Here is a 19,231-nt window from a genome sequence, read left to right on the forward strand (position 1 = left end):
AAAGCTCAAACCCAAGATTCAAGCTCAAATTTGCTCTCTATAGTCCATCTTTCTAATCACTTGGTAAGAAGGACAAAGTGTTAGAAAGTGTGAAAAAATTTTGGTGGTGAGCAATGTGAGACAATGAGATAGAACGAAGTTTCTACTCAAAAACTCCAACAATGAGAATGTTGAAATGAGAAGGTAAGTTAAAGGGTTGTAAACATTTCTAAATATTTTTTGGGGTACTTGTGCATTAATGTTATTGCATGATGATATTGCAAGAAATGCAATTTTATTTTCTATTGTTAGTGTGAAACAATGAGTCATATAAATTTGGCATGACAAAGTTTCCTCTTCACTTATAAATGAGAGATTTTAGGTTCAATTCTGACCAAAAGAGAATTTGAACCATATTATTAGTAGCTCATTGTGATGCTAAACTCAGCCTATCTCACCCTTAATAGATAATATCATTGTTAAAAAAAAAAAAAAAAACTTATTAATTCCACGGATGCTTGCACCCTTATCTCTTCGGACCGTGTACAGTTTGGTCCATCTAGGCCCATATATAAGAGAAACCCAAAGAAAACTTAGAGAAAACAATTGTAGAAAGAGAAGCCGGAGAGAGAGAGTAGTCAGAAGGGGGATTTAGGGTTTGGGTTTTTTTGAAGCTTTTCACTCAGTTGCAATGGAGGATATCACTGAAGGCGTGAACAATATCACCGTCAATGCCTCCGATTCGCACAAGAAGAACCGAATTCAGGTATCGAATACCAAGAAGCCACTCTTCTTCTATGTAAATCTTGCCAAGGTAAACCCTATTCTCTACCCTGTTCCTACTTCTCTTCCTATATACGGATATTTACATACGAATATATACATCTATGTTTACAATATGCTTGTATTGGCTAATTTTCTTTCTGGAATTATAGTTCAATATTCTCAATGATTTATTTCTATAAATCATATGCTTATGGCACTTTATTGATTTGCAGAGGTATATGCAACAGTACAATGAGGTGGAGCTCTCTGCTTTGGGAATGGGTATGACATTTCAGCTGTTTCCATCTCGTTATGCTGTTGAACTTATAACTCTGTTTGTGTCGATATCTGTGTGTTGTGTGATGTATCAATGTACTGGTTGTGGACATTACTCTGAAATCATGGAAACATTGAGGTTCCTAATTAAGTTGTGGAAGATAACTGGAATGTTGCGTAATTTGGTTGTATAAGTGTTGGTTGGGTTCACTCCATTTGACAAGTCGAGCTATTAGTTTCTGTACAATCCAACATTATTTGCTTTTTTTTCTGTCTATTTTTTCTGTCTGGTTAAGGTGGAAAGAGAATGTTTATTAATTTGTTGAGCCATTCTGTCAGTAATAACCTTCTTTCGAGTAGCGAGAAGTTGAATAGAAACGTTGGAGTGTTTGACATTCCTTAGACTACTCTTTCAGATTGTACATGCTCCAATACACCAGGTTGAAGGAATTCTTTCCTTTGAGGTGGAGCTTATATTTCACTAGATGTCTTTATCTGGAAAAGTAGTCTTTTGGCTTGTTCCAGTTTGGTGGTTGCTTATGCTTAGGCTTCCTTGCTCATGTTTATACCATGGTTATCAAGGAAATAACTCTTTACCATTTCAACATATACTTAGAAACAAAACTGCTTCTGATCGGGAACCTAGACAAGGCTTCTGGTAAATCTATTTAGTTGGTAGTTGCAAGGGAAAAATGGAAGTGTTTAGTGAACAAGTTATCTGAAGTAAAGCTATGCCAACTAGAATGGTTACTTCTTCGTTCGAGTTTATGTTGCAGAATGTGATTTCCAACTCCCCTACCCACTCCAGAAACAGGGGATTATGAATCCGGCCAAATGTTGCATTCCCATCCCATTATTTTGCAATATTTGGAATGGAGATGTTTTTATCATGGATGTTGGAGTTCTTGACTAAAGGTTTGATTTGTTTAGTATTAATGCTGATGCAATGACTAATTTCTCATGTACTACTGCAGCTATTGCCACAGTTGTCACAATCGCAGAAATTCTGAAAAACAATGGACTGGCTGTTGAGAAAAGTGAGACTTCTATTTTTCTTTTCCACCTTTCAGAAAAGAAACTATCAAATTATTAAATTTACTTATATTATGGAATGTGAATGCAGAAATCATGACATCGACTGTTGACATTAAGGATGATTCTAGGGGAAGACCAGTGCAAAAGGCCAAGGTATGTCAATATGATATCTAGAATGAGTTTTGAATCCCATTTGAAACATGTCTATTTCGATCTTCTTAAAGAATAAGTCAGATGTATAGCAGTGAAAGAAAGGAGTGTTGAGTGGAGAGATCCTTTTGCACTTATTGTTGCCCTATTGGATTTGTTTTTCATAAACATCAGTGTGCACTTATATTGTTGAGCTATCTGTCATGGTAAAGTTGTTATCTGTACATGCCAGACTATTGGTTTTTAGAAAAGCAGATATGTGGCATGAAAGGCAAAATTATGCGGCTTATAAGTCGATGCACTTTTTTGGTGATTGCTAATTTGAACAAGGAATGTTTACTGTGTAATCGATCATGTATTTATGTGTTGGCAGTGTGCCATTGTGTGAGATTTAAGGGAAAAACTTGTCCATTCTACGTGTATTTTGAGTTTCATTCTACCAATAGGGTTGTCATTTCATATCTTCTGTCTGGTTGTTTTCAGTTACTTTATAACCTTATAGCAAAAACGTTTTTTCAAATTGTATCTTGGTATCTATTTAGTATAGGACCTATAGTTTGGTTTCTGACTTCTTCAGAAGAGTAGTACCTTAATTGTGAGGGCTTCTAGGTCAAGTTGTAGAGCACTTTACGGCCACATTCATGACAAGAGATTGGAGTCTTGTTCTTCCTGTCCCCTACCAAGTATTCTGTTTTGTTAATATTGATTTATTCTTTTGGTTTTAGATTGAGATAGTACTTGGGAAGTCGGAAGACTTTGATGACTTGATGGCCGCTGCAGCTGAGGAGAGGTTGATTGCAGCTGCAGAGGAGCAAAGCTGAAAAAGGTTCCTTGTTCGGGGCTTCTCTAATTGTGTGTTTGGCTTGAATTATGTACTCTAAAGTTGATTCTGGAAGTAAATTTTGCTAAAGGATATTATTCAAGCATAGAATATGTTAAGGAAAAGGCATTTTCTATATGCTATAACCTCTTTTCGTCGATATTTGTCTGTTTGATTGCTTTATATCTGTAGGCTAAGCTGCTCGTTAATGAGATTAGTATTTTTAAAAATCTAATCAAAGACGCATAAGCAAGCTAGAATACCTGCATTAACAAGTAATCTTTGATTTACTTGCGGTTCGGTTGGATTGATTGAATTGCATTTCCTGGGGTGGCCAAGAAAATCGGCTTGCGGACCAAACTGGCTTAAACAAATTTTGGTTTTAGTAAAATAAATGCATGTTTTATGATCAATCAATTTTTTGGTCAGAAAGTATGATCCATTTGAATTACATGAATTGTTGTATGGGTCAAGAGCAATTTATGCCTCCTAATAAAGTTTTAAAAGGCGCTAGACATGCTAGGGCAGAGGGTCTAGGCGGGAGTTTAGGTAGATTTAATTAATTTTTTTTATAAATTAATTAATTTTACTACTTAATATATAAAAACATTGAATAACATGTTGGTTTTTAAAAAGAGTAATATACATGTAATGTGAGAGTTAATCGTGGTGGTAACCGACTGTCCAGCGCTTAGGTGCCACCTAGGTTGATTTTTTGAACATTGCCTGCAAATGTTTAAGGGAACTTTAACAAAAAGCTCATGATACTGTTTATTTTAACGAAAAATCACATTTTTACACTAAAAAGTCAATCATAGTACTATTCACTTTACCCTTTATTTTGTCGTTATAATTAAAATTCAAAATTTTCAAGCTATTTTTATTAGTTTTCCTTGGACAAGGGAACTACATTGGTGTTCTATGTACAAGGGATATTTAAAAAAAAAAATAAAATTAGGATCTCATCCCTCGTTTACAATATTCTTTGATTCAAATCTTATGCGTTTTCAAATTTTTATCATAGTCTTTGACTTTTGTCCATGTCAACATTTGACTCACAAACTCAATATTTTATATTAATCTATAATCTTTATCAAATCGAACTTGAAATTCAGTTGTTATATATTTTATTATACCATTTCTACTTTATGTAGAGGACACATTGATTGTATTTTAGGATATGTCTAGAATTCAAGAGTTAAAGATGCAACTGAGTAAGGAATTCAACATGAAGGCTCCAGAGGCTGCACAAAAGATTGGAATGCTAATCAGGAGAGACAGAGAAGGGGAAAGATATGGTTGTCACAAACAAAATATATTCAGATTATATTGGAGCATTTCAATATGGACGGAGCGAAGCCCGTGTCTACTCCATTAGCAGCTCATTATCAGTTGAGTGCGCGAAAATGTCCAACAACAGAAAAGGAGTTGGAAGAGATAGAAAAGTGCCTTATGCAAGTGCAGTAGGATGCCTCATGTATGCAATGACATGTACAAGACCTGACCTAGCTCAAGGATTAAGTTTTGGTTTCTGGTGGAGGACCGATCAATTGAAGAGCTACTGTATGGTTAATTATAGCATTGTCTACTACTGAAGCGGAGTATACTGCACTAGCAGAAGCTAGAAAGGAAGCAATTTGGCTTAACGGTTTAACAAGAGAGTTAGGAATTTACTAAAATTCCATGGTGATTAAATGTGACTGTCATAGTTCTATTTACTTAGCAACGAATCAAGTGTTTCAAGGGAAATCGAATCATATTGAAGATTGTTGTCACTGGATTAAGGACTGGGCAGAATCGAAGGAAGTTACATCGAGAAGGTTCATATAGCGGAGTACGTTTCAAATTACATGACTAAACCAGTTACAGTAGAGAAGTTCAAGTATTGCTTGAACTTGCTTAATTTTACAACATGCAAAAGATTGGACGGAGCACCTTCTCTCTTAAGGTGCGTTGAGGCAAGAATAATTTTGCCAAGGTGAAAGTTCTTGAAGTTTTCAGAGTTGCTTCAAGAGGTTTGAAGATATTATATTATTCATGGGATGCAACATTCTTGGTTTTGATTCACCAAGCTGGAGATTGTTGTGATTTGGCTCGTTAAAATATCAAGGCCGAACAAGTTTAGGTTTTCAATTAGTGTTGAGAAAGGAGAAAATGAATGTGCACATGTTATTTCCCATAAGAATTGGGAAATATTTTTTTTTTCCTTTGTAATCCCTATCATTTTAGGATTGGGAAATGCGCTACTTTTTTCTACTTAAAAGGATTTAGGAATCATACGAGGCATGTAATCACCGGTATATGTACTATAAATTGACTTATTGAAGATTGATTATTCACACGCATAATACAAGTGAGAGAGTCGAGTGAGAGAGAAATCTAAAGCAAGTTTTTAGGGTCACATAAGGATTCCTAATAAGTTCTTATAAGTGTGTTGTTATTCTCTGTAGTGCAGGTGATAAAATTTAGAGAGTTTTAACGAAAAGTTCACGGTACGATTTACTTTAACGAAAAACCACATTTTTACACTAAAAAGTCAAACCTGGTACTATTCACTTTACCTTTTATTTTTTCCTTATCATTAAAACTTAAAATTTTCAAACAATTTTCATTAATTTTTCTTAAAATTTAACGTAGGAGAGAATATTTGTCACTCACAATTGGCCAAACAAAAACGGTAGAAACAAAGTGTAAATATTCCAAACAAAAGCGCCAATACAATATCGCAATTTAGCTTAAAAGAAAGCCAGTGAGCAATTCGATCTGGTCTCTATATCTTACGGCAACACGAAGACAAGCAAAATCCACAGTGACAGTGCTTCTTCTTCTTCCTTACCAACTCACCAAAATGTCCCTGAGATCTCTCCCCTCTAAACCCAAAACCCTTCACTCTATCTTCCACTCTCTTCTCTCACCCTCCAAACCCAACACTCACCACCACCACCCCTTCTCTTCTCTCACCCACCACAACCCGCCATCTCCGCCATCACCGCACCTGGTAAGCGAGTTCTCCCGCATTCTCAGCGACCACAGGAACCCTCACCACGACTTGGAGCTCTCCCTCAACGCTCTGTCTACCCAAATGTCCACAGACTTGGTTGAGCAAGTTCTGAAACGCTGCAAAAATCTCGGGCTTTCTGCACACAGGTTCTTTCTTTGGGCTCAAACAATTCCGGGTTTTCGACATAGTGCTGAAAGCTATCACATTTTGATTGACATTTTAGGAAGTAGCAAGCAATATGCTGTGTTGTGGGATTTCCTCATAGCAGTGAGAGAGTCCAAGTGTTGTGATATTGGCCCGGAAATTTTCTGGCTTATTTTTCGGGTTTATAGTAGAGCTAATTTGCCTCGCGACGCCATTCGAGCTTTAAATAGAATGGTTGAGTTTGGAATTAAGCCCAGTGTTCATGATCTTGATCAGCTTCTTTACACATTATGTAAAAGAAAGCATGTCAAGTATGCCCATGAATTTTTTGATAAAGTTAAGAGTGGGTTTGAGTTGAATGCGAAAACTTATAGTATTTTGATGAGAGGTTGGGGAGACGTTGGTGATTCGGATGAAGCACGTAAGCTGTTTGATGAAATGACTGAACGAGGATGTTTTGTTGATGTGCCTGCGTATAATAGTTATTTGGAAGCTTTATGTAAAGGTGGGAAAGTTGACGAGGCGTATAAGATATTTCGGGAGATGGGGTCGAATGGAGTTGAACCGGACGCTTGTACCTATTCGATTTTCATTCGTGCTTATTGTGAGGTGGATGATATTCATTCAGTTTTTAGGGTGCTTGATAGGATGAGGAGATATAATCTTTTGCCCAATGTGTATACTTACAATTGTGTTATCAAGAAATTGTGTAAGAACGAAAAGGTGGAAGAGGCTTACCAACTTTTGGATGAAATGATTGAGAGGGGTGTTATGCCGGATACGTGGAGTTACAATGCAATCCAGGCTTATCATTGTGATCACTGCGAGGTTAATGGGTCTCTCAGGCTGTTATCTAGAATGGAAAAAGACAACTGCATGCCCGATCGACATACTTACAATATGGTGCTTAAGTTGCTAATCAGGATAGGAAGATTTGATAGGGCAACTGAAGTTTGGGAGAGTATGGGGAAGAGAGGATTTTATCCTTCTGTTTCAACGTACTCTGTCATGATTCATGGCTTATGCAAGAAGAAACGTAAACTAGAGGAGGCTTGTAAATACTTTGAGATAATGATCGATGAAGGTATACCGCCATACTCTTCTACTGTTGAGATGCTGAGTAACCGGATTAGGGGCTTGGGGCTCCTCGACCATGTTGAGATACTTGCAAGCAAGATGGAACAAAGCACTTCTTGCTCAATTCAAGAGTTGGCAAACTTGATGAGAGGTAATAAAGCTTATGTAGCATCGAGAAGTGTAGAGAGTGACTTTGAAAGTGACTGATGAACCAAAGGTCAAGTATCAGATGAATTGTAAGGTGTAGTCCTGTCCCCACGCTACCACATCTCGATTTGTCTATTAATATAGGTATCTTTCTCTTGCATGTCTATTTGTATAGGCATGCTCAATGAAACTTTTGTTACTTGGTATGTAAACTAGTGTTGCTGTTATGCTTTGGTGGTCAGTCTTACAGCCTGCTGGCAGTTACAAATCTTCCATGATATTTTGCTACCTAAACATTTGTATATAATTTGAATCCCCTGGGTATAATCATTGCAAAACTCTTGAAAAGATTATGCGGCTCTATCTGAAGGTGCATGTGTATGGCATCTTATTGATTTTGCAGAGTTATATGCAACAGTACAATGAGGTGGAACTCTCTGCTTTGGGAATGGGTATGACAGTTCCGCTGCTTCCATCCGTTATCCATTGAACTTATAAGTCTCTGTGTGAAGATATCTGGGTGTTGTGTGCCATATCAATGTATCTGGTTGGACATTATTCTGAATCATGGAAACATTGAGGTTCCTAACTATGTACCGGAAGATAACTGAAATTTAGTGTAATTTGTTTGTATACGTGTTTGATTGCGTTCGCTCAATTCGACAAGTTGAGCTACTAGTTTCTGTACAAGCTAACATGACTTGCTGTTTTGTGTCTGTTTGTTATTGTCTGCTTAAGGTGGAAGGAGAATGTTTACTAATTTGTCGAGTATTTCAGACTGTAGGTGCTCCAATACACCAGGATCAAGGAACTCTTCTTTGAGATGGAGCTTATACTTCAACAGCAGATGTCTTTATCTGAAAAGTAGGCTTTTGTTGCTCGTTACAGTTTGGTGATTGCTTCTGCTTATGAATCCAGTCAAATTCAGCACATTCCCGTTCCTTTATATTTGTTTTCACTTTCCAAATCCTTTTTTATTTTATTTAAATGAGTAAGAAAGCAATTTGGTGGATCGGGGAAGACGTTGCTTTGCTTGAGGCTTGGTTGCATGTTAGTCAACCTGATCACGATTAGAGATTGTGGTGTGAGTAGATGTGGTGATTTGAAGGGTTTTTATGGAGAAATAGAGGAAATCAGAAGATTTGATAAGGACACATGACACTATATGAATAGTCGAGAATTTTATCAAAAATTTGGACAAGTATTATTAATGGATAACGACACGTGGCTAGACAAGAGCGGTTAAAAATCTCATTAAAAATTTAAGGCAAATATGACACGTTGATCCAAAATTTTTTGGCGATATAACTATTATTTGAGTCATTTTATAGAACAAACATTACCACGAAGGGAGAAAAAATAGCACACCAACAAAAAAATAAATCTTTAGTATGAAAACCATAAAAACAAAAACTTGAGTTCGTATAGAGAAATTTTTGTTAGTCCTTCCGTGTTTTGTTACTTTGCTTCTTTTCAAGTGGCTTTGAAAAGCAACTTACTTTTAAAAACTACTATAAAAAGGATTAAACTAAAAATGGAACTTTAACGAAAAATTTCCGGTACTGTTCATTTTAACGAAAAACTATATTTTTACACTAAAAAGTCAATTCTGATACTATTCACTTTACCTTTTATTTTATCTCAAATTTTTAAAGTTTTTTTTATTAATTTTCCTTTAAAAATAAGTAGGCTTATAATATTTACCAAACAGAATTTCGTGCTTCACTTTAAAAGCAAAGCAGTTTTTTAGAAAATGTAATTCCGAACGGAGCTTAGTGTAAATTAAAGTAAGCTACCGCTTGTTAAAATAAATAAACAATAAAACATAAAAAATAAAGAATAAAAAACATTAAAGAAAACCGGTGCGCAATCCGGTCTGGTCCGGTCCACCTTCCAAATCACCGTCACTGACATCCTCTCTCGATTTTATAGCACAACTAGAAATTGTGCCCGCGCGTTGCTGCGGGATTGAAAATTATATGAAAAATTACGCAACTGTATTCTCTTCATAAAACAAATATAACAGAAAGTTTTAAATAATTAGATAATGGAAATTGGATACAAAAATATTAAAGTGGCAAAGTGAATGTAAGCGGTGAGAAAAGCTATACTAATTATGCCCCCAACCTTTATCGAACATAGGCTTGAACAAAGAAGCAATCATTTCTACTTTTGGTGATTGAATACAAACTCCAACATAAAATACATGACATGATAAAACAACAAACTTTATAGGTGACATCGTATGAAAATTGCTAGTTCAGACGCAATAGTGTAATATAACGGAATATAATAGGATTTTAAAAAGTTCAATTTCCATATCAACTAAGTTGCTGAAACAAAAATTAAAATCAATTCAGTTACAATTCATCTAGTAGGATAATCATCAATTAAGTTGCATTTCAACAAAAATGAGACGTGCAACCTGTAAGTGAAGAAAAAGAAGAATCTTACTACTATAAGGCCACTTTTCTTGTCGAGCTCATACTTAACCTTGCTGCGTTAACCATACTCACAAACCGGTCAACATTCAAGAAAATGGGAGTGTGTGTGAGAAAGAATCCAACCTTAATTGTGCGCATGAAATTCAGCAACTTCCTATAATACCTCTGTAATCGTATCACCCATGAAACTACATAAACAAAACCAACAAATGTGGAAATCTAAAGGCATCATAAACATCACAGATTAAACACAACTTATGATTAATCTTCAAGATGTAAAATTTAAAATTATTACTCACATCAGCATTCAACCAACAAATAGGTACAATTATCTAGATACTGATGAATTAAAGCTTGCAGCAACAACTTCAAGACCCATTGACATCACGCGAGCGGATAAAATGTATTAGTTAATTCCTAAGCTAGTAAGATAATGAATTTCATGAACAAAAAAAGAGAGATGCAACTCCAATTTAACATGTCAAAAGCATTGCAACTGTAGGTTTGGAAATTATAAAAGTCCATCCAATCAATAGACAGAAAACAATAGTTGTGGGTAGGTGAATATGCAACCAAGAATCTAAAATATACTTGACAAATTTGCGATTCCATTGTAGCCTAAATGATAACAAATAATTTGCCCATTATAGACACAATACAATTTATATACAAACTCATCATGAATGAAACAAATTTAAACACCAAAACAAAAATTTATTCCTCCAGAGTAGAGGGGGGAAATAATTTTTTACTTGAAAAGTTGAAGTAGCACTACTGCATAAATTACAAATGCAAATTGAGGGAATACCTATCAAATAAAGTTGACTACATTCCGAGCAATGCTAGAGAATATTCTTAATCTTTTCAAGTGCTACATGCAGCGAACATAAAGTTTGGATACCAGACTGGCTCCTAGTTGTTTCCAAAGAAGGAAAAATTGACATTATTTTGCAATAAATTGCAGAGAGTACCTTACACAGAAAACAAAAACAATCAACCAACGATGTACGATGATAAAACTATAAGACAAAATAAAAGGCTAATATTCAGATGACCCATGGTGATGGTGATCCAAAAAAAATATATATATATGGACAACAGCTTCAAAATTGAGTTTTAGAGAGAGTGAGAGGTGAAGTCACCTTGTAACCAGAGACCAAATCCATTTTTTTTCTCATTACCCACGTTGCAATTCAACTTGAGAAATCCCGAAACCAAACACCCAAACACAATGCAATCAAATATCAGCACGAAATATTAATTGGAAGCTAAAAAGATTGAAACTTGCCTACTGTGATGTATACAGTTTGGGCATTTGCTTGTGAGACTGCTGTGACATGCTGATCTCAGCTCCTTTAAAGTAACATCATGCGTTGTCTGCCAAGTAGGTAAAATCCATAAGATATTTTATAATCCATGAGATAAATTATTGCGTCAAAGTTATACGCTAAAAGAAAATTCATACTTCTATATGAACGCAAAGGACAATTTTTGCATATACCTTGGTAGGTTCATTCTCTAGATGAGTTTCTCTACTCATCATCCATGTCATGTGAAAACCTCATGCTAACTTCTGCTGAAAGCCACCACAAAAAATGAAAAATAAAATTAGACAAAAAGGTTGGAGAGAATATGAAATAACTAATTAGAGAGAGCAGAACCATAGTAACCAATCGGGAAAGATGCTTTTAAATTCAAGAAAAAAACTTATGCTGAAAGCCACCACAAAAAATGAAAAATAAAATTAGACAAAAAGGTTGGAGAGAATATGAAATAACTAATTAGAGAGAGCAGAACCATAGTAACCAATCGGGAAAGATGCTTTTAAATTCAAGAAAAAACATTTAAGAGAAAGTGAAAAAAAAAACCATCAATTTTCAATTATTTTTCAGTCTTACAGTTGGGATTACACAGAAAATATAACTAAAATCCCCAACTTTCGAAGAAAACTACAACTATTTTTACAAATTTCCATCACCCAACATTGAAAAATGAAAATTAAGAAGCAACACAAAAGCAGGCAAACAACAGAATAAGAGAACAAAACACGTGAGAACCGAAACGTTAAAAACAACACATACCCATTCAAAAACAAAAAATCCCAGAAAATCTGTATATTAGCACTCCCTGCAATACCCCAAAATCAGAAAATTAGAAAAATTTAGTTCAATAACATTGTACCTTAAGAAACCTCTAAATTTCTAGTCAAAGGAAAATTAATACCACCTCTGCATAAAAAATAATCAGAAGATAAAAACTCAAATTCATAAAGCATTTGTTCAAAGTATTTATTAGAGAAACTTACATATGGATGAAGGTGTCGATCTCTTGTATCATGTAGAGCAGCATTGCCTGGACTTCGCGAATATAATAGGTTCTCAGCATTCAAATGATTTTCATACACTTTGCAAAAAACCCGACCATATAACTGCACAGAAAAATTAAAAAAAAATTATAATGATAAATTCGAATCTATAGTAAAATAAAGAACAAAGAAAAAGTCACTTATTATAAATCACCTACTTTGCTTCATCATCGTCTGCACAATCTTCTGCCAATTCATACCCAAATATCCATACGATCTAACAAATAAATCGCCTGAAAAAACATATGAAATCCAAACTCCAGCAGTTTTAAAGTAACCTAAAATAAAAATTATTCTTATAGATACAAAGAAACTAAACAAAATTTATACCTTTCTCTTTTTTTGGGATTTGAAATTCTCGAAAGCCCCATCCTCATTTTCTTTAGTCTAGACAACAGATTGAGAAGCATCTTTACAGAATACACACATGCATGAGTCAAAGTTGCTTGTTTTGACATTCGGCCATGAAAACGAAGAAAGGGAGAGGTGGCTGTGCTTTACCTTTATCGCCGATGGGATTTGCGGAGTCCTCCGTGAAGGCAGAGTCATCGATGATGAGTGCAGAGCCGATCTGAGCAAGGCACCGCGAGATGGTGATGGATCTTGATCCAGTTTGGGGGTTGAACTTTTGGAGATCGATTTAATTTCTTGTTTCAAAAGTGTTAATCGCAGAAGACGCAGTAGAGACGTTTGCGGGAGGTGTGTTAGGGAAGGAGAGGGCTAGAGTTTTTTTTAAAAAGAAGCAGACGTCTGAGAGCTTGGCTTCGAAATGGAACGAAGAGTCCAGAAGGACCAGAATTTCTAGAACCACATCAACGCGTCGAGATCCCATAGAAGCAGGTTTCTTTTCCAAGACGACCAACACGTGTATACAAAGGGTAAACTTGTAAATTCACTGTACAAAACGGAAAAAATACTGTGAATGGGCAGCAGCTCAAGGGCAGTTCCGCCAAAACACTGCTCGTGAACAGTGCTTTCCACCGGGTTTTAGTATATAGATAATATGAAACAGGCAGATTCCACAGTGCTGCTTCTTCTTCTCCGCTCGTATTTCTGAGTGCCATTAAAGAGATATCCAAATCGAATCGGCAGAGCTGAGAAATGAGATGGTGGCGATTTCAGTGAAGCCCGTCTTCATCGTAGGAGTCCTCACTCTTTCTCTCGTCCTCGCCGTCCTTCTCTTATCGTCCCCCACATCCCCCTTCTACAGAACCCCTCTCTTTCTCAATTCACCCATGTATGTGTTCGTTAGCTCTTGTGCAACTACTTATTCTTCCCATTCTTTTACTTTTTTTATCTTTAATTTTTCGAATGGTTTTATTGGTAAAGAAGTAGCAGGAAACTTTAGATCTTGAAGAGTTTTCATATTATATATATGGGAAAGAAATAGATTCAAAGGTCTTCCATTTTTTTATTTTTTATTTTGGTATTAACAGGTGATTTTTTTTTTCTTTTTTCTGGGGTTTGGTGTTTTTGATGGTGTCTGAGTTGGGTTGCTGTTAAAATCTGAGAAATGAGAATTACGTTGTGATTCGGGACTAGTTTGAAGTGTGGATTTGCGGTTACTTTGGGACGAAAAACTGCAAAAAGTGTGAGTTTCTGATTGACTTTGTGAATGCAGGAGCAAATTGGATATATGGAGTGTTGGGAGGATGGTAGAATGGAGACCTTGCAAGTGGTGGCTACAAGGACACCTCACTGGTACATTCCAACTTATTTTGCTTCCATTGCCTTTGGCTTTTCTAGCTATAGATTCGTTCGGCCCGCCCGCCATTGGGTTATTTAGAATCTTGGATTAACAATGAGAAACTAGAGTTAGCAAGTAGTATCTCTATGACGGTTTTGTGGACTTTGTTTGGGTTTTGTTTGTTATGTTAAAATGTGGACATGACAAGATTTTCAAATAATTATGATATTTGACTGTGATTGATGGGAATTGAGGTGAGGTTACTGCATAGTTTTTTGATATTCTGAGTCAATCTTAATTAACTATCATTGCAGACAATTGCATTGGTTTTCTGCAGCTCTGCCATCAAGGAGTAATGGATTCATTCGAGTGGATTGCTATGGGGGCCTTAATCAGATGAGAAGAGATGTGAGTGATTGAAGCAACTTTTTGATTGATTGTATATATGCTCGATTTTACTTTGCCACTTTGCTAAGCCTGAAAAATTATTTATGTGGAGTGCAGTTATGTGATGGTGTTGGTATTGCCCGTCTTTTAAATGCAACCCTGGTTCTGCCAAAGTTTGAGGTGGCTGCTTATTGGAACGAATCTAGGTAATCCGTGTTTTACATATCATTTACCGTGTGACGTCTGGAATATAACCTCCTGTGATTCTCAAAATTTTGAATGAGGACATCCTTTAATATTTTTTTTTTGAAGCAACCAAACAAATTTTGCTGTACCCAAACAACGTTATGATGTTTCTGGTCATGACCCCTTGCTAAGACTAAATGGCTACTCCACTCATTAGAAGAGTTAGCATCTTTTTCATTTTTATTTTTTGTTTGTGCAAACAGTAACTTCATTTTACTCTTTGGTTTCACCTCAGTGGTTTTGCAGATGTCTTTGATGTTGATTACTTCATTCAACAGTTGAATGGATTCATCAAGGTTGTCAAAGAGCTACCATCAGAGATTGCATGGAAAGAACCTGTCCATGTAGATTGTAGCAAACGAAAAGGCCAATTTGATTACATTGAAAGTGTTCTTCCAGCCCTGTTAGAGCATCATTATATTTCAATTACACCAGCAATGAGCCAAAGACGGGATAGGTATTTTAATATGCTCTTTATTCTCTCTGGGAGTTTGGGATTACAATTGAGTACTTATTACTGTGAATATCTACCACCCTTTTGGTGAAGGCATAGTTGGCCAAAAGCTTGTCATGAAGGTATAAAAGTTTACCAAGTCTAGCTTAGTTTGTTAACCTTAGGGGTTAGAAAATTAGAAAATTAGGTTTTGTTGATAAATATTTCTTGTTTAGTATCTTGCCGTTCAAGATTTGGAATTAAATGTTGATTAGTTATGTGAATTTGTTTGAGCTTATTTGGTTCATGATCAGAAATAAAAGTTTCAAAAACTAAGACGTTGTCCAGAAATCTTGATTTTTAACATCTAGAAACACGTTTTGTATTGCATAAAAAAATATTTTTTGGGATTTCAAAACTATAAAATGTAGTTGTTATGAGCTTCAACCATAGGGCTGAGCCTTGGAGCTTGAGGCATAGAATTTGGTGCCGGGTCCAAGGTCAAACGTTTGAGATTCAAGGCCTGGGTCCAAAGACTTTGACTGAAGACTCAGTTTGTGGCTGTTTCAGACAGTAGTTTGCAACTCGGGTTTTAAGTCTAGTGCTGAAGTTTGCATCTGGGGTTCGAGGACTAGGTCTAGAGTCCCACATAGCATGGAACTAGCTTTGGTTTGTGGGGCTCGAAGAACGGGTCCAAATTTGGACCTGGAGGACTGAGCGCTGAGGTAGGACGTGTCACAGGGGTGGGAGCTTGGAGTTGAGGTCTCAGGGTTAGATGTCGGTTAATTTTGGAGGGTGTTAATATACACATTGTTGGATATAGATGTACTAAATTGTTTAGTTTCGGCTCAGCCCTTGGAGCTCGGGCAGAGTTCTGTTGTCTCTGGTCTGGAATCTGAGATTCCGGGCCTAACTGAGTTTTCTGTGGCTCGGGAACGAAATCCAGAGTCTGGGCCTCAGGCCTCAGGTCTATAGTGCATCATCTTGCCCAGTGTCTTGGTGTTTGGGGGCCATAGTTCAATTCTGGTGTCCATGTGTGCCATAAGGGATCGGGCCCAGGTTCAATGTTTGGGGACGGGACTTTGTATTTGATGTTGGTGTTTAAGTTCTTTGGTACGATCTTATAGAAAATGTCTTTATTATGTTTTCAGGATTGCATGAGGAAATCTTTTTTAGATTCAGTCTGCCAACACTATTGTGTAGATTTCTTGTATCTTTTTTCTTAAGAACAAAAAGTTATTTCTGGGTCCTGACCAAACAAGCCCTTATTATTATATTTTTTTGGTTTTGACTGTGTAAACAAGTCTTTGACGTTTGATGACTAAAAACTACAAAGTTGGCATTTTGATCTTACAGTTTGCTAATACTTAAGATGTCTTCTCCTTGTGTAGGTATCCTCAGTATGCAAAAGTTTCACTTTGTCAAGCTTGCTACAGTGCATTACGCCTCACTAAATCCTTGGAGAAGAAGGCCTCCGAGCTTCTTGAAGCCATACCCAAACCTTTCCTCTCACTTCACCTTCGTTTCGAGCCTGATATGGTAGCTTACAGTCAATGTGAATATCCATACCTTTCTCCTTCGTCCATTGAAGCCATTGAGGCAGCCCGAGGAGATAGAAAACCATGGACTGGAGAGCTTGCCCAGATTTGGAGGAAACGAGGGAAATGTCCTCTTACGCCTAATGAGACAGCCTTCATACTCCAAGCGCTATCCATCCCAACGAACACAAATATTTATCTGGCAGCTGGGGACGGTCTGATGGAAATTGAAGGGTTAACGTCTGTATACACAAATGTAGTTACCAAGTCTAGCCTTCTTAGCGGTGAGGATTTCAAAAGCATGCATGGGAACACGAAAGCAGCTTTGGATTACTACGTGTCGATTAATAGCGATTCATATATAGCAACATATTTTGGAAATATGGATAAGATGGTTGCAGCAATGCGAGCTTTTAAGGGCATGTACAAGACACTTTTCTTAAGCAGAAGAGCTTTTGCAGAGTTCACTTCTCAAGGTTTGAGCGGGAAGGAATTGATGGAAGCTCTATGGAAGGCCCACAGAGATGATTTTGTCATGGGGAAAGGATCCGCTTTGCCGGATTGCTTTTGTGAGTTCAAGTTATGATTTCTGATGTCAATTTGATCTTTGCTTTTCCTTGTATTGTATTGTATTTTTCCCCTAAATTCTTTTATGTAACTGGTATTATTAATAATTGAGTGGTATTGGACCCACCACATTGTTCTATTTCCCACGCACATTATAATCTCACCCATCATTTAAAGTTAAAAAATTAAAATGCTATTTCTCCAACCATTATTAATCCTAAAATAACCTTTAATTAGTCCCGTTGTTGTCATATCCCGGTCCGGGCCCGCATCATATTCTGGGCTCGATTTCATCGTAGCACGATATTGTCTGCTTTGGGTCTCGACCATGACCTCACGGTTTTGTTTCTAGAAACTCATGCGAGCAGAATTTCCCAATGGGTTACTCATCCTGGGAATGCTCTGGCCTTTTTCTTGCTTAACTTCGGAGTTCCTACGGAACCCGAAGCCAATGAGCTCTCAAAATGCGTCGTGCTAAGTAGAGATGAAAATATACATATAAGGCTTCCAGGATCCACTGAATCTAACAGTTGTCCTGCACCATTTTTTCTCTCTCCCCTTCTCCTTCCTTTGTTCCATGATTTCCGATTACAAATTTGCGCTATTTATGATACTTAAATCAGTGTCGCACAAAATTTTCCTTTGTCAAATTCCATATCAAAGTGTTAAATAGACTTGAAATCACACACTTAACACAGGATTGGGAGCACATTGTCATCAGGAAGAAGGAACCCAGCACCGCTGCCAAGAAGGATGAGAAAGCCATCCGCGCCACTCGCCGGGCCGGTGTTGTGATCCTCACTGTTGCCACAACCAGCAAAAACCTAAATTCAAAAATTAATTAAAAAAAATTCGCCTCATGGCGCGCCTAAGCGGCCTTGAAGGTTGGGCGGTTGGATTTTTGCCTCTGTTTTATGGGGGTGGGCATAGGAAGGCATCGGGGCGCGCCTAGGCGGTTGAGGTGCGCCCATATGTTCAACTTGGGCGTTTTTCCCTTCAAAATTCTTGTCTATTTATAAAATGCAGGAGATTGTTCTAGTTTAAACGAAGAAGAAAGAGAGAGTTTCTCTCTCCAAATTTTACATGACAAAGTCTAACTCTTAACTCTTTCTTTATTTTTTTAAAAAAAAATTCCTTATAATAATTGCTCCACTAAGCCTTTATTTCCTTTTTTTTTAGTACATCAATATTTTTACACTAAGGGGAGGGGGAGTTCAACTAAGTCACATAATGGGCAACCTAAATTGGTGTCGAATTCGATATCCATGAGATTCGAACCAAAGACCTTTCACTTCCAAGTTACCACGAGACCATAATAAATTCCCTATAATTACTCCACTCAGCCTTTATTTCATTTTATTTCCTACAATTTCTCCACTCAAACTTTATTTCATTTTGAATTTCCCTGTAATTGTGATATTCAACCTTTATTTTCCTTGAAATCCCCTATAATTGTGGCCACTCAACCTTATTTCTGTTAATCTTCTCTATAATTGCTTACAATAAAATAAATAATTACAACATTTAAGACTTTATGATATAGTTTCTAAGTACAACTAGACTTAATAACGAAGAAGATGATATTATCTTTGGTTTAGTTATAATTATATTTATTTTACAAAGTATTATATTATATAAATAATTTAGGTACCGCGCTTCATGCCTAGACGGGGCGTACGCTTTTGCCTTTTAATACATTGTTGATTACTCAATAATTAAAATTCCAAAATTAACAAATTGGGTGACCAACAAGAATTAAAAAGAAAAGAAAAAAAAAGAAAACAAATTGGATGGGGAAATAGAAAAGGAGGATAAATACTAGGCCTAGCATTTCGTGTCGTGTTTTTCGTATTCGTGTCGTGTAACACCCGTTAAATAAACGAGTAATATGACCTGACTCGAAATCAACCCGTTAATATTAATAAGTATAATGACCCAACCCGTTACGTGTTAAAAAAAATATATTTTAAGTCAATAAATAATTAAATGAAAAACATAGTACTAAATTAGCATCTACATACCACATTGTCAAATAATATTACTTCGAAACATAAAAACACATTTGTCTTTTAAGTATTACAGACACCAAGCCTAAAGAAAAAAAAATTATTACTTACCATAAAATATTAAATGTTCAAGGATATGCAAAATGAAGGGAGTTTTATTTATT

The 19,231-nt window shown here is 36.4% G+C and overlaps 3 protein-coding genes and 1 long non-coding RNA gene across 6 annotated transcripts; 3 read left to right on the top strand and 1 right to left on the bottom strand.

Annotated features, from left to right (window-relative positions):
* The first annotated feature begins 571 nt into the window (after positions 1-571).
* LOC126610328 (uncharacterized protein At2g34160-like) lies at positions 572-3,185 on the top strand. The gene is made up of 5 exons (XM_050278377.1): positions 572-793; positions 978-1,026; positions 1,995-2,057; positions 2,144-2,208; positions 2,931-3,185. Exons 1-5 carry the CDS (start codon positions 671-673, stop codon positions 3,024-3,026), a joined length of 396 nt encoding a protein of 131 aa, XP_050134334.1. The 5' UTR covers positions 572-670; the 3' UTR covers positions 3,027-3,185.
* A 2,540-nt stretch (positions 3,186-5,725) lies between these two features.
* On the top strand, positions 5,726-8,110 carry LOC126610323 (pentatricopeptide repeat-containing protein At1g52640, mitochondrial-like). The gene has a single exon (XM_050278372.1). It carries the CDS (start codon positions 5,874-5,876, stop codon positions 7,452-7,454), a length of 1,581 nt encoding a protein of 526 aa, XP_050134329.1. The 5' UTR covers positions 5,726-5,873; the 3' UTR covers positions 7,455-8,110.
* Positions 8,111-9,255: 1,145 nt separating this feature from the next.
* Positions 9,256-13,081, bottom strand: LOC126610329 (uncharacterized). 2 transcript variants are annotated; one of them, XR_007618473.1, is made up of 7 exons: positions 12,534-13,081; positions 12,362-12,436; positions 12,144-12,266; positions 11,920-11,965; positions 11,340-11,411; positions 9,849-11,215; positions 9,256-9,354 (listed from the first exon to the last, which is right to left on the bottom strand). It is a non-coding gene; the product is annotated as an uncharacterized LOC126610329 (long non-coding RNA). The 2 variants fall into 2 exon arrangements; XR_007618472.1 differs by lacking the exon at positions 12,362-12,436 and having other exon boundaries at positions 9,256-11,215; positions 12,534-13,051.
* A 122-nt stretch (positions 13,082-13,203) lies between these two features.
* LOC126610324 (O-fucosyltransferase 13-like) lies at positions 13,204-17,200 on the top strand. 2 transcript variants are annotated; one of them, XM_050278373.1, is made up of 6 exons: positions 13,204-13,440; positions 13,825-13,904; positions 14,228-14,298; positions 14,395-14,483; positions 14,759-14,980; positions 16,348-17,200. In XM_050278373.1, the coding sequence occupies exons 1-6, from the start codon at positions 13,310-13,312 to the stop codon at positions 17,078-17,080; spliced, it is 1,326 nt and encodes a 441-aa protein (XP_050134330.1). In that variant the 5' UTR covers positions 13,204-13,309; the 3' UTR covers positions 17,081-17,200. The 2 variants fall into 2 exon arrangements, with proteins under 2 accessions (XP_050134330.1, XP_050134331.1); XM_050278374.1 differs by having other exon boundaries at positions 13,374-13,440; positions 14,205-14,298.
* Positions 17,201-19,231: the final 2,031 nt, after the last annotated feature.

This window comes from Malus sylvestris, chromosome 17, assembly GCF_916048215.2.
Source record: "Malus sylvestris chromosome 17, drMalSylv7.2, whole genome shotgun sequence".
Classification (NCBI taxonomy): Eukaryota; Viridiplantae; Streptophyta; class Magnoliopsida; order Rosales; family Rosaceae; genus Malus; species Malus sylvestris.

Bases quoted from the DNA above. Each gene is read 5' to 3' on its own strand.
- LOC126610328 (XM_050278377.1), top strand. From the start codon at position 671: ATGGAGGATATCACTGAAGGCGTGAACAATATCACCGTCAATGCCTCC. The intron at 794-977 runs GTAAACCCTATT...ATTGATTTGCAG, and splicing joins TCTATGTAAATCTTGCCAAG to AGGTATATGCAACAGTACAA. The intron at 2,058-2,143 runs GTGAGACTTCTA...ATGTGAATGCAG, and splicing joins TGGACTGGCTGTTGAGAAAA to AAATCATGACATCGACTGTT.
- LOC126610323 (XM_050278372.1), top strand. From the start codon at position 5,874: ATGTCCCTGAGATCTCTCCCCTCTAAACCCAAAACCCTTCACTCTATC.
- LOC126610324 (XM_050278373.1), top strand. From the start codon at position 13,310: ATGGTGGCGATTTCAGTGAAGCCCGTCTTCATCGTAGGAGTCCTCACT. The intron at 14,299-14,394 runs GTGAGTGATTGA...TGTGGAGTGCAG, and splicing joins TTAATCAGATGAGAAGAGAT to TTATGTGATGGTGTTGGTAT. The intron at 14,484-14,758 runs GTAATCCGTGTT...GTTTCACCTCAG, and splicing joins GCTTATTGGAACGAATCTAG to TGGTTTTGCAGATGTCTTTG.